General features: G+C 38.2%; 1 protein-coding gene and 1 non-coding gene across 2 annotated transcripts; one reads left to right on the top strand and one right to left on the bottom strand.

Moving 5' to 3' along the window:
- On the bottom strand, positions 1 to 3,062 carry LOC149027766 (protein OCTOPUS-like). The gene has a single exon (XM_089165666.1). It carries the CDS (start codon positions 2,453 to 2,455, stop codon positions 491 to 493), a length of 1,965 nt encoding a protein of 654 aa, XP_089021792.1. The 5' UTR covers positions 2,456 to 3,062; the 3' UTR covers positions 1 to 490.
- An 11,491-nt stretch (positions 3,063 to 14,553) lies between these two features.
- TRNAN-GUU (transfer RNA asparagine (anticodon GUU)) lies at positions 14,554 to 14,627 on the top strand. The gene has a single exon. It is a non-coding gene; the product is annotated as a tRNA-Asn (tRNA).
- Positions 14,628 to 14,817: the final 190 nt, after the last annotated feature.

Below are 14,817 nucleotides of genomic sequence, written 5' to 3'. Positions count from 1 at the left end.
CATTATATTACAAAATGACCACTGCTACATTACAAGTTCCCATCTGTATCCAATACCTACATGCTCCCTTTTCCTAATCCCTTTCTTGGTATGAATGGGACCCCAAAATTTTCAAGGTAATTTTCTGCAACAATATTGCACGTTCTACCAATCCATACAACCATGAAAATTGAATAACCAACATTTACATGCTTTGACAATTTTGCCTATTCTATATCCATGAGACAAAACACGATAGAGTGCTCGGAAAATCAAATTGTCAGGCAAACTTAAAGTGCAAAGAACAATAAGAGCAGAGATGAAGAAATATGGAAATTCTCATTATTTACGCAATTGACAAAAGCATGCTATGCATACGGAAGGCAACACTAACATGTGGTTTTATCTATTCAACAAGAAGAAATATATAGGATATATATATATATATTATGTGTTTACACAACAAAAATGGTAAAATCAACACTTGATCATGAACACCTGACAGAATTTTTCAGTACAACCGCAATACACTCCTGGCAATAGAATGTGAATTCTTTGGTTTACTCTTCACAGAGCCGTTTCTTCGACTGCTTCTCAGTGGTGTCAAGTAGAATCGCAGGAGGCCATTATCCAGATTGTTGGGACTATACCTTGCACTCCGATTCCGTTCCAACACAAAATCATCCCTTTTCTTCTTGACATGCCCGTTAGCATCTCTACCAGTCGTTCTCAAAGTGCCAAATGAACCACCACCGATGCCACCAGTACTAAAGGAACTCCTGGAGCTGACACTGCTATTGCTGCGGAAGATCTTCCTGTTGAAGGTTCCTTTGGGATCTCCATTGGCTTCCCTCCGCAGCTCTGGCCAAGACTCAGACAGGGAGCGCTCCACCACATTTTCCCTGGAATACCTATCGTCTTCATCATCGTCCTTGCTGCCGTTGCGTCTATGAATCAAAGCCCATATGTTCCATGCCCTACTCCATCTGCGGGATTTCTTAGAACCCTTACGTTCAAGACCACCCACGACTGGAGCTGCATCTCTGAAAGCAGACTCAAGGATCTCCGAGCAGTCATCTCTGACAGAGTTAGAGTTCGATTTCGAGTTCGAACTCTTCAAATCTGTGTCTGCAACAGAGAGTTTTGTCCCATGGACAAAGTCAGTGGTCGCAGGAGTCACCTTCGCATTCGAAATTGACCTGCTCTCATCAACCTCTGCCACCACAGCGGCCGCCATCTTCCTGATGGAGCTGGAACGATCTAGGCTCTTCCTTCGTGACGAGGAGGAATCCGAGTAATAGTCCCGAGTCTGAACCGATCCACCAGGGGTGGTGTCATCCTCATTGGCGGTGGAAGTTCTAGGCTGCTCTTCCACAGGTATCAGATTATCGTGCCTTCGAACAGGGGGAGCAGGGGCATCTTCTACAACTGAAACCATCGGCGGAAGCCGAGAGAGAGTCCTGCTGCCGATGAGATAACCATCCCAAGAAGCCCGAGGCTCGTCCCACGAGTAGCGTGGATCGTCAAATGACATCCTACCGGCATCCAGAGAGAACCTCGGATCAATATCACAAGATCTCCGTCCAAAGCCATAATCGGCGATCTCCGACTGTGTCTCTCTGTAATGCTTCTCAGCAGGCTTCTCAGTCCGCATTGTCGTCGAGCCACCACCACGCTTGTTCATCTTCTGCTTTCTCCATTTCTGTAATTTCTTACTGAAAACCGAAGCAGCCATCCAGAAATTTCCGGCAATCTCCTTCAAGTCTCTGCCGTGCGGTTTCTTTCTTTGGGCGTCGAGATCTATATGGTCCTTCATGGTCTTCACTTCCTCTTCCAGCACTTGTTCCTGCTCCACCTCCTGCTCCTGTTCCTCTTCCTCCGCCCTCTCCTCTTCGATCTCTGGTGTTCTCTCGTCAACAATAAGAAGAGGATTCACAATAGGGACTGCGGGCTCCTCGGAAACCCTAATTTCTTCGTCATTCTCTTCTTCTTCTTCTTCTTCCTTGGACTCGAAGACGGGTTCTCCAACCCCAGAAAACCCTAAGTTCCTGCTCTCGACCTCAACTTCCTTCTTACTGTTTAGGTTGTGGTTGTTGTCTGGCTTGTTTTCGTCGTCGAGGTTGAAGAGCGACCAGAGAGTACTCCGAACCCGGACGTCGCAGGATTTGCGCTGAGGCTCGAACACACAGGAGAATCCCTCTCCTTTGCCGCCAGAGAAAGACTTGCTGCGGCGGAGCTCAGGGAAGAAAGAGGAGGAAGAGGAGGAAGGTCTATCACCCTTGAAAATGGCTTTAAGAGTGGAGGCGGCGGTGGTGGTGGTGGAAGAAGAAGGAGGGTTGTTGGTCTTCCCTCGGCCGGTTGCCGGGTCCAAACCTTCGAGACGTTCGCGTAAGCATGAGGCGCAGAAGCCTGTAAAGCTCTCGTCCGGGTGGCGGTCGCAGGTAGTGAAGCGCTTAGCTTGGGGCTCCAGATTCATAACAAATGGCGTACAATGCACACCCTACCTGTGGTGCTTCTGTTCATGTTACTCGTAAATGATAGATTTGCAGAGAGCAGTGATGAGAGAACCCACTAAATCACACACACATACAACAAACACAGAGTCAAATAGCTTCGGTTCCTACGAAGCTCAAGTTCACGACGCTTCACAGTTCACACAAAGAAGGAAGAGGGGAAGAGAATTGAGCCATTGAGCTGAGAACTACTAAAAGTCTAAAAGGAAAAGAAAGAAAAGTACAACAAAACCCCCCGAAAACCCTCCAATCTCCCAATATTCGTTTTATCCTGTTTTCTCCCTCTGCAATCTCTAGATTAGGCACTTCTTTTGCTGTTTGTTTCTCACACTTTCAGCATTCCTACTATTTTCTTTCCTTCCTTCCCTGCTCTCTCTCTTTTCTTTTCCCCTTTTTTTTTTTTTTTTTTAAATTCGACAATACCAACAAAAATAAAAAATAAAAAATAAAAAGAGCTCGCACACGATATACCCATGTAGGGGGAGAGAAACAGTCTCCGTCTATCGCGTCCCCTGCGAATTTCAAAGATTCCTGTAATTGTAAAGTGAAAAAGCAAAAGTAATCTCTCTCTCTCTCTCACAGTCTCACTCACTGTCTCTGTCTCACGCCCGGGCCACTACTTAAAAACCTTGCCTGCTTTCGTTTCGCTTTCCTTGTTTAGAATATAATATTTTTTCCGTTCTTTCTCATGGCTCTTTTTGTTTTCTCGGTCACCCTTTTCACACAATTTTGTTTTTACGGGTCCGGGTTTTTGTTGTGGGTCCCCTTAACTCAACCTGGCTAAGTTCGAGCTTGGTTAATTGTATTATTAAATAGGAAAGAATATAACAATAGCAAAGCCAATCAAAACATGCATTAGAGCATCTAATTCAATGAGATCCCTTTTTCTCTTTTTCCAATTTCTACCCGATTTGAATGGTCTCCATTAACCTCATGTAATAAAGGAAATAAAAATAAAAGATCATGAGTGTGTAAATAATGGGAAAATTTTAGGATACCTCAAAATAAATGACAACAAAACACAGATATTCCAAAAAAATCAAATTAGCAGACACTTCAAAATGTGTTTTGAATTTGCACAATACCACACCTCATTACTAAATTTTACTAAATCATGATTATGTAATTTTATAATTATTAAATTGTCTTTATTGTCTTAAAATTTGTTAACATTGTCCTTAATTTTTATCATATTACCTTAGTAAAATAAAATCTTAAAATTTCTACAAAAATAAAAATACAATCCTAAACTAAACCGATAACACTTTTTTTTAGTAAACGATACTCATCATTAATAGAGATTTTCCCACTTTGATTTCGGATCTAAGTCGTAGAATTGTAGTTGTTGACCATTTGCACATAAATCTTGCGCATGCAAGATGTGCACCTGAGACAACTGGTGTTTTGAGATCCAAAGGTTAAGATTTATGTGCCTGGAAGAAAGCTAATATTGATTCATCTTGGAGCTATTCACTGAACAAAAATAAAATATCTATTTTTCCTTATTGTAACCATTGATTTTAATGCAGCCAAGTCACTATTTAGGCATAGGAAAAAGGAAGAGTCAGTTTTCCATGTAAATGAATATCAAAACATACAATTAAATTGGGAAAAAACTTTGAATAGAAAAAACAAAATTTGATTAAATGATAGTTGCTCGAGCAAGATAAAGGATAGTATCCAGTTCTTTCATTTTTTTTAGATAAGAGGATATATTGGTCTTTCTAAGTTATGATATATATAAAATATAATACAATAATAAAAATTTTCAATAAACAAATACAATTAATAATATTTTTTTCCTTCTAATTAATTTGCTAATTTTAAGTACTTGTAAGGTATCTCTAAGATATCCCCTTATATAAAAGAATGTCTCTTGCCAATTGAAGTAATAAAATAATATGACAATCCAACATTCAAACATGGCATGGGCTCAAACATGCCAAATCTAAAGCCCATTCCATGTTTTTTTTTTTTTTGTCAACAAATAAAATCATAACATTAAGAGGTAGCCGGGATCGGATGCCAACAAAAACATCACCATGTGGTGGGTATTCCCCAGATGGGGGGGGGGGGGGCCCGGCCCCGCGCGCCTGCGTCTGGCTGCCCATTGTTGCATCAATTCACTCGACTGCCTCGGCGCCGGGCGCGTGGGATCCTTGTGCTCCCGGTTCCTCAAAGGCCAAGGTCCCACCAGGTAAATTTTCTAGGCATATTTCGTTGCACATTAATAATATATTGATATTATCTCCATAAATTCGCACTTGTATAATACAGTTTTTCATAGAATAGAGTCCCATAAAACATGTAGTTATGTATTGATACGGAAGTTTCATATCTCCAACCGGGTCGGACCCGGATGGATCTACACATCCGGTCGGCCACATCCTGGTACGGGTTTCCTAACCCATCGGGGGATACCCGATTGGGGCTTTACATCCAATCGAGATCATAACCAACTGAATTGATCAAGACATGATGAACGTACGACTAATATAGCAACCTTCCTCTATTAAGAAAGTCAACTCCGTCCACGATTGCATGGGTCTAATAACAGGAAGGCATGATCTCAGGAGATATGATAGCCCTTGTCGGATAAACTTACCAAATGCATATAAGGTAACATAATCAGTATAAGAGAAGGGACACACCTCTCTGGTAAGCATCCAATATACATTACGAGTATAATCTTGTGTAGCTTTTGCACGAGACCTCACTTTATTTGTCATCTGACTTTGCCATCGAGGTGGCTACCCAGCATACAAACCGGCCCATCTAACATTTATTGCAGGGCTCATCATCCCGGATACGAGAGGAGGCTTAATCGGATCCAAAAGTATAATTGAAACGCATCATGTATAATGCAACTATGAAATTATGATGAGCATTAGAATGTATAGAAGCATCAACATCATGGTTTTGCAATCATTGGACTTGTGACAAGCTATATTTTCAATTTGATATTCCATCTTCAGTTCCTTTTAATGACATTAATTACTCTACAACACCCAAGGTCAACTAATTTTGTAATCAATTACATTTAAGATCCTTTAAAAAAAATGTAATTACAAATGCCTCTTTGCTCTTAATAATTGGATCAAGTGATTGTGTCACAAATAAATAAAAATTCGAAAGGCTAATTTTAATTTTCTTTGTTCAGACATTTTTTATAATAGTAATTTTAACTCTAATTTTAAATGACTAAAATACCGTTAAAAATTACTAAAGAAGTGGGAGAATGAATTTTCTCTTCAACCATTTATTTCTTTAACCCTGTTAGAAATCATCCACGAGCCCCACCTATTGAAATTTGTTTATCTGGCAGTAGTTTCTGATAAAGTGGGTAATTAATCAAACCACTGGATTTTCTTTTCCTTCTGTTTGGAATTCTCAAGGGTAAAAAAAGAAATATGAAAAAAAGGTACACCTGAGATGTTTGGTTTGTGGAGCTGTTCCGGAACACAGAGCCCCCACTCTGTCTTCTATTCTGTTCCTATGAAGAGAATGTTGAGGTATTTGAGTCATACCCAATTAGGTTGAGGTACTCAAGTTATACCCAACTTATTGTTGAGGTATTTGGGTCATACTCAACTTATGTTCTAATATGAGCCATCGATTGTTCGATCTAACGGTGAATGGGCCTTGTGGAGGTCCATTCCATGATTTCGTATTTATTCTATAAATACTAGCATACCGGTATCCAAACAAGATACTCGGGTGTATGTTTAAGCAACCTCATGCTACCTAACCCTAACGGGAACATTGCATCCGCGATTTGAGCGTAAATACGTGAATGCGTACGTGCATACCTATCCTGGGTTTCACCACGGGCTGCATGCATTTATGTCCACGTCATCATGCCACATCATCATCCACTGCAATGGATATAAACTAACTTCATCGTGCGCGACTTCTGAGCCTTTGAGCGACAAACTAGATCGGACGGCTCAGAGTTGAGAAGGCGAGATCAGTAGTGTTCGAGTGCAAATCTTCCGTGATCTGGAAATTACCTCCGACAATTAAATCAGCAACAGAAACCATTGAGAGAGACCATAGCCAGCAGAGCATTTGCAACAAGCTTGGTGAGAAATTTATTACCTTTGGTACGAGTGGGTGTTGGGCATTCACCAATGTTCCCTGTTGAAGGGTGATCGTTGGATTGAATAGGGTTACTAGGCTTTTGATCATAAGATCTAAGTAAGGTGTTTGATAATGGAGTGGTTGAAAACCTCACCTCTTTCTCAAATATTGTGGATTCAATCCTTACCGGCACATATGTAAAAGAGGAACAAAAGACCAAATTTTTTTTTTCAAAAAATCCAAAGTTGGCTTATTATGAAAAAAAAAAATTTTTTAATTTGGGGAGGGGTAGGGCCCCCAACCAAAGTGTATCTCCACCTTTGCTTGAGAGCACGGAAGAACATATCGACAAAATAAAGGGTGATCGACGATTTTCTGGGCAAATCAAACGAAAACCGCCGATCAATAAGAAGAAGAAAGAAAGAGAGACGTGAAGAAGAGACAAGTGATCAGATTTCTCAATCATTTCTCATACTCTACAGAGGTGTTGGTGATTTTAACGCTTCAAACGGATAATCTTCTTCTTGGCTTGCAGGTCAGTTCTAAATCCTCTTCTTCTTTGATTGATTTATTTATTTTTCTTGTCCAAATTCATTTAATAGTGTATTTGTTAATCTTCCACCGTTGCACCGTTAGGCTTGTTTTAAATCTGCCTTAATGTTTTATTTCTCTTCTCTAACAGTAAAACAAGAAAGTCAGAGCTCTATGACAACAGGCTCTGTAGTTGCAGCTCAAACCATTAACACTAGTAGAGAAGAACAGAGAACTAGTAAAGGAGAAGATACAGAGGAGTGAGATAAAAGCCGTGGGGTAAATGAGTAGTAGAAATAAGAGATCCACACAAAGCTCCAAGAGTTTGGCTAGAACATTCGATACAACAGAAGCAGCCGCTAGAGCTTATGATGAAGCTGCTCTTAGATTCAGGGGAAACAAAGCAAAACTCAACTTCCCATAAAACATTAGGCACCATGAATAGATTTGCAAGGAACTTTTAGGCTTTCAGCCCAGTAAATATCGGTGAAATCTCGTTGAGATTTTGCCGGTTCGCCTGGTTTGCCAGGTGGTGAATCGGTAAATCCCAGCGAGATTTTGCTCCTTGCTTGAGAGGGCACTCGTTTTCCTTACCTTCGCATTACCCTTGGTCCCGGTCCGACCATCATGGGGCTTATACGGTCTGTATCTGAGCAGCATCCGTACTTATCAAGTAGCATATGTGGCCGGTGGCCCCGTACTGTAGATATACAGAATCATGATTTTGTTCTTTAAAAAGGGAAGATTTTAATGATTCGGTGGAAGGAAGTCGGGGCATCTGACGACTGACGCTGGCAAACACGCGTTCCCTCGGGATGTGCGCGCTCCAAGAAACAAAAGCGATGAGAGAGAAAAAGAGAGAGACGGTGAGAAAGAGATGCGGCGTCCATTATTGCTGCTATCGTGTTTGTTAATAATGGAGAGTATTCTGGAAACCGACCAGAAAATAGAAATTCAATGAATTTACTTATATCTACCCACGGGCCACTACCAAAGGTCCAAAGCCACAAGAACAGCTACAGAATGGTTACAAAAAAACGAAAAGAAAAAGAACAGCTACAGGAACAGAAACACTTTCTTATTATGTGGTGGACTGGTGGTCGAGATTAACATTTTGCTTTTTTTTTTCTTTCAGTCGGTGTGGTTAAAAAAAAAAAAAATGCCCAGACCACCATTTTGATGTTTACCATTTGCAGCTTAGTGCTGTGTAATTAATGTGCAACTATAACACGCAATTACAATTATAGGGGTCAATTTCAATGATGCATAGCATTGAACTCTGAGTTGCGCATGGTTATGATCGCAACCTAACAGTCAAGTTTTGAAATTTTGACCACTTATTTTGTAAAATTTCGACTTGATCATTGATTCCATCCTTACCATGCACTGAAGCTCTATCTCATTTATAGACCATTGATAAGATGGATTAAATAAAGATTCTCATGTACTCTAACAACTAGGGTTTCATATATACATATTGAGTCCATCCAAGGAATTCACCTAGCACTCGGATGCCATACAATCTACGCTGCCCACTTTGGATGGAATCCCTACACCCAATAAATAGGGAAATATAGAAGAAACGTGTTCATGTCAGCTAGAAAGAGAGATAAAAAAATTTCATGAAATGTTATTCTGTTTGCATGATATAGTAGTAGTATTTCAATAATGATTTTTTTTTGGTAGGGGATCATTTATTCAAATGGCAAGTAAGGACAAACATCTTTGCAGGGTTTATCATTATTTTTGGATTGGATGAGCTTTAGTTTAGTTCATAAGAAAATTAGATTAACCTCAAGACTTCAATTATGTTTATTTTCATTATATTCCTAAGAATCATAACATTTGGGGAGATTTTCTTATGGGGGTGCTCGCAGGCACTCTCTTTCTAGATCTTAGTGGTTTATCTCCCTTTATCATTGATAGGTCTCTGTTATCGTCTAGATTTTCTAGCATCAACTATTTTTATTAATGAAACTATCCAAATTTGACCAAAAAAAAAGGAAAGACATGCATCATTTTGGAATCAAAGCTTAAGAAACCATGTAATAGAAATGGACTAAACCATCTTATTTGTCAAGGATGTGACTTTTTAGACAAGAGTAACGAGTCATGATTATGGAGTCAATTACTTGCCGAGGAATCATAAATATTTTCTTGTCATTTTCGATTCTTTCTATCTAATTTTTTCATAAAAGCAGAACAAAAGGAGCAAGAATGCGGGGGGAAGGACCATAGTGTTGCAAAACTTGTTGAGCCATCTTTATCTTTGTTGGCGGTCTTAATTTCTCTATTGCTTTCGGTGAAATTGATAGATCAATTGTCACCCCAAAAAAAATAAAAAATAAAAAATAAAAAATGACGGACCAATAAAAAGTTAAAAAGATTAAAAAAAAAAAAAAAAAAACTCCACTAATTTAAAGGGAATTGTAATATTTCACATTCCAAATAAGTCTTTAATCCAGTTTTAATAAACTATAGTGGGGGACAATTGACCATAAATAGAGTATAAATATAAAATATTGCAAAATGAAAGAAGTCCCCACAACCCTAAGTAGCCCAATTTTTATGAGCAAATTGGTTGTTGAGCTGAGCATGCATATATGAACTGGGAAAAGTACCCAAATAATAGAGAATCAAATCTTAGTTCATTAATGTCAGTGTGCACCATTTCTCTTTCAAGGAAAGTACAATCTATAAAGAACTTTGTAATTAATGAGTTTCTTCTACTTGCTAAGAAATTAATTTTGGAATAAATCCCCCCAACTTCTTTCCCTTAGCTCAATGCCCAACTTTTTCTCTTTAGGATTGAATCACTCATGCCGTAAATTTACGGACCATAATGGATCACATACATGAGAATCGAAAAATTTTACTGACACCTTAAACATGTCAACATATCAAAATTCATCAACCATTTAAAAGGATTAGACATGAGATTACTAAAAATTTACCAAGTCATTGACATTGAATTCTTCTTTTTATAGTCTCATTATCGTTTGTTAATCCTATCTAGATGCTATTTGCAGAAGCTTGTCTGAGAGTCATGATCATATCTATATTAATAAATCTGTGATTGATTGAAGTGGTACCCATTTACCATTTTTATCACTGGCTTGTTGATGCTTGTGGCCCCATGATACATGATTAACAATATTCCCCTTTCATTACAAGTATGTGATGAACCCCATAGGCCACAGTCCTCTTTCTTTCCCATTTTTTCTACTCTCTACTTTTAGAACAATGAAGAAAAATAGCAGAAGAGAGAGAAGGAGAGAAATGTCTTTAGATGTGGGGAATGGATTAATGGGATTTTGTATTTGTATGCAAGGACCAAGAGATGAGAAACATAAAGTGAACTTCTGTCCTCAACCTTACCTACCCTGTGTTTTTGTGTTTGTGTTTGTGTTTGTGAGTTTCTTCTATGTTTGATTTTAAATTATCTGTTGTTGGTGGATGTGTTTCATTAAAGAATATATATATATATGGAATCACAGTCATAGTGGGCATTCTCTTTGTAGTCTCTCTAGAATTTGTCTTTCTTTATGAGAATGATATATGAGAAATACTCCTTTTAAGTCCAACCTGCATGAAAGACTAAAATGGTGGAAACTGAAGAAAGTAAGGAGACATATATTCTCAATGTGGACCCTTCAAGTCTCAACCCATCAACTCTGTCCTTCCTCAGTCTTTCCCCCTCTCTTTTAAGTATTTTGTTTCTGTTTTCAAATGTCTTTCCTTTTTGCCTTCTCTTCTCTTTCTTTCTCAAAATGTTAAATTTCCATACCCATTAACATCATCTCTCTCTCTCTCATTCCTAACCCAAATTCTTTTATCAAAGAAGCTTATTTTTGCTTGAAATCTCTCATCCAAGTTTATTTTATTACATGCAAGACTTGTGAAGAAACCTCACTAGTCAGGAGTAGATTCTGAAGGCTTGAACATTAATTCTTTGAATCACCAAGCAACAGAGGCCCACAAACTTGCTGTAGTATTTATCAATAACAAATGGGAAATTATGAGAGTTGAAAACAATTTCCATCTGGCTTTTAGGGTTCAATCCAGTGGATCTGGTTCTCAGTTCAAACATCAAAGAATTGGGTTTTTTTCTAAGGTTTTCAGTTGATTACTATGAATTCCCAACTGATTCTAATAGAAGCAAAGGTGATCTCAGCTCCCCTGCCCTTATTTTTGTTTTTAGGGTAGGTATTCCATCATTGTACCAGAGATAATCATAATCACCTTCACTAATAATGTATCCAAATCTTGGATTCCAACACTTTACAACTATATTAATCATCTAGATTTAGCTCAATATCGTTGAAGACTAGAATTAAGATCTAGGCACCTCATAGCTAATCAAAACTTTGGATTCTTAGCATATCTCATAGTGGAGGATTACTCATCAATTTGATCACTAGTGCATATAACAAGTAGAACAACTTTAATTTATGGTTTATTGAGGATAACAAGAAATTATACAAATAATTTTAAAATGAGTGAATAAAACAAGAAAGGAACAGTAAATCTCATGATTACAAAGGTTAATGGAGGAAAAAGGTAACCCTATAGTTCTTGATGATGGGTCTTCTTTTCCAACTTCAATTAAGGCCTTTAACCCTCACACAAAACAAGTTTAGAATTCTTTTTCAAACCCTAGAGTGAATGAAAGCCTATTAGTAAACAAACCCTAAATTGCATTATAAAAATCCAAACCCTAATATGTTAGTCCATTGTTTCATATATGGAGCAAGCACCAAATCTTGTGTTTATGAAAGTCCATTTGTAAAGGAATCTCAAGAAGGAAAGCAGAGTTTGGCATGTTAGCAGAGAAAGACAAAGCTACAACACCAACTTCTTAGGGATTTACAAATATTCCATCAAGATCTTTGGGTACTTGCACAGTGTTAAGGGAACCAATTATTCAAGGGCATGCTTACAATTTACAGAAAAAAAAAAACTTATAATATGAAAAGATCTGTGTTATTATAATATGTTTTTAGATTGTATTGCATGAAAATCATCACTTGATGGGATTCAAAGGATGTGGTGAGCTCTGGGAGTGGAAAAAGCAAGAGGGTGGTAGTCTTGCTTTTTGCTGCTTTTACCTTTCTTTTCTATTATGCTACAGTAGCTACTCTAAATGAGTTGGACTAAGGCAGTACGAGAAAGGAAACTGTTCACACTGGAATGTCCAATTCTTCTATAAGTTGTGAACTGTAAATCGTAAAATTTTTTTTGAGTTGAACCTTATAAGTTAAGATGCAAATGCTTTCATGTCTTTCTTATCTTGTTCAACTGACAAGATTCGTACTTTTCACCTAAGTGAAACATAATCACATGATCCAGTCATATGGTCAAAATCTTTTTCTTACTCAAGATGGACAAATATATTTTCTCGGAAGTGGGCAAAATATTGACATAATCGTTTAGGTTGTGCCCGTTGCTGCAACATCTTGTTCGACCTCTCAATCTAGAGTACTTGTAAAAATGAGCTCGCGGGGGTGATCGAGTAACACCTCTAACGCTCAAAGTAATTGAATACCCAATCTAGGAATGAAGAAGGTAGTTTGTAACAAGTTAGTTAGATCAATTCTTAGAAGACATACCTCTTTAAGGGTGGAGGTATGAGTATCTATTGTTGGAATTACCTAAGCCATATGGTCATTGAGTTCGATTTTAACTCCTAAATTGAGCTTGATTCATAGTGAGAGAGAGTTTGACTAGCATAGTGATTGCTCAGTTCGACCTGAATTCCAAAAGCAACCTGAACTTTTTAACTTGATTGTGATTCCTATCTCTAATTTTAAGGGATTCAGTTCAAAACATTACTGGGCAAAAGTACCTTCGGTCATATCGTCTTGGTCGAACTGCATTGAACCTGGTTGGTCTTTATCAAATCGATCCCACAGAATTTGTCTATATCAATGCCTTTGTGTAAATTTTGATTTGCTGCCGTGTAGGTACGTCCAGCGTGACCTTCGTATTGTAACATGTAGCATTTTGAAAATCCAACAGTTATACTCTCTTCTTTGGTTGTAATAAAAAAATGTTGGATTTCTAAAATGTCACCTGTCGCAATCTAAGGGTTGCATGGTGACAAACAAAGGTTCATGCTTTGATGTTTAGCTTTGTAGTCAATGGAGAGTTGGTGGAATGGTTGAAAACCTTGTTTCTCAGTAAAGAGATCGTGTATTCAACTCTTACCGGCAGCATATGTAATATCCCATCCCCAATTTCCTTATATATAAAAAGCGCATTTGTATCGAAAAAAAATGTTTAGTTCTGTACTTTGATTAGCTATTGCATATAGCCAAGCTTAAATGTAAACTTCTGGGCCTTGACCCATCTAATAACCCAATTCTAGGCTCAAATTATCTGGAGCCCTTTCATATCATGGATGAGCTTTGAAATCCAACCCACCTCATTGCTGGTTGAAAGTTGAAACACTGAGTAGTGAAGTTCCAAAATTAAACCTCACTCATGTAATTACCCTAAAAAATTTCTCTGATTTTGGATATATGGACCGATTCAATACCAGAAAGATAAAAACCAAACCCTGAATCTTAATCCGATAAAGCCAAAACTATGAAGGTGAGATCAAAATCAAGCATAAGATTGGAATTGATTATAGTATACAATGGTTAAGAAGCGATGTAGTTGTTAGTTTCATGTACTGTGCAATTACTTAGACTATGAAAAATTCATAATTGAGGTATCATATATGATAAGTGATGCGGATCAATTATGCTTCTGGATCGAACTGAGCCTCCTCTCGTATCCGAGACGATGAATCTTGCAAGAAAGGTTAGATGTGGGCCGGCTTGTGTGCTGGGCAGCCGCCTCCGATGGCAAAGTCAGATAACGAACAGAGTAAGGTTTCGTGCAAAAGCTTCACAAGATTATATTCAAAGTGTATTGGTTGTTTACCGGAGGGGTATGTCTATCATTTTATATATTTGGTAAGTTAGCTCGACAAGGGCTATTGTTTCTCCTAAGATCATGCTTCCTTGTCGTTGGTCCCATTCAATCAGCTGCTGAGTTGACCTTCTATATCAAGGATGATTGCTATATATGTGGCGTATGTTATGCTTTTGGTCATGGATGATCGGCATCTTTCCCGATTAACTAGCATGTGGAGCCCTATCCGAGTCAGACCCGGTCAAGTAGAAATCTTCCGTATCATAAGAATCTTCTTGACTAGCCAGTCCTCAATCTGAATCTTACATTTAATCATCATAAGTGACTTGATATGTAATACACATTGAATTATATGGTGTTGTACAATTAAGTACTTCTAGAAGAACTGTCAAACTTAACCCTTCTATTGTATCCATAGAAAAGCCTAATATATAACAAAATTATCTGACACCATGGTCCGAAGTAGGCCGGCATAAGAAATTGGTATAGAGCAAAGAAGTAGAATAATGTTTAACTTTGTTAACATGGTGCTGGAGTAGCTCAGTTGGTTAGAGCGTGTGGCTGTTAACCACAAGGTCGAAGGTTCAACCCCTTCCTCTAGCGAATTAATTTTGGTTTTCGAGTAAATTTTTGTACCAAATCCATACCATTAGGTAGAGGCCCAAGATCCGCCACTGCTTCGATGTCTAGTTTTATATAAAGCCCAGCTTGTATAAAACATGGGCCAAACTATTCTGGGCCTTGGCGAATCTAATAATTCAAGACTAGATGGAAAGATTCAACTAAAAACCCT

This window comes from Hakea prostrata, chromosome 1, assembly GCF_041222555.1.
Source record: "Hakea prostrata isolate BN-2017 chromosome 1, UWA_Hpros_2, whole genome shotgun sequence".
NCBI lineage: Eukaryota > Viridiplantae > Streptophyta > Magnoliopsida > Proteales > Proteaceae > Hakea > Hakea prostrata.
The sequence above is the reverse complement of the archived record's forward strand: the minus strand, read 5'-3'. Positions and strand labels throughout refer to the sequence as shown.

Bases quoted from the DNA above. Each gene is read 5' to 3' on its own strand.
- LOC149027766 (XM_089165666.1), bottom strand. From the start codon at position 2,455: ATGAATCTGGAGCCCCAAGCTAAGCGCTTCACTACCTGCGACCGCCAC.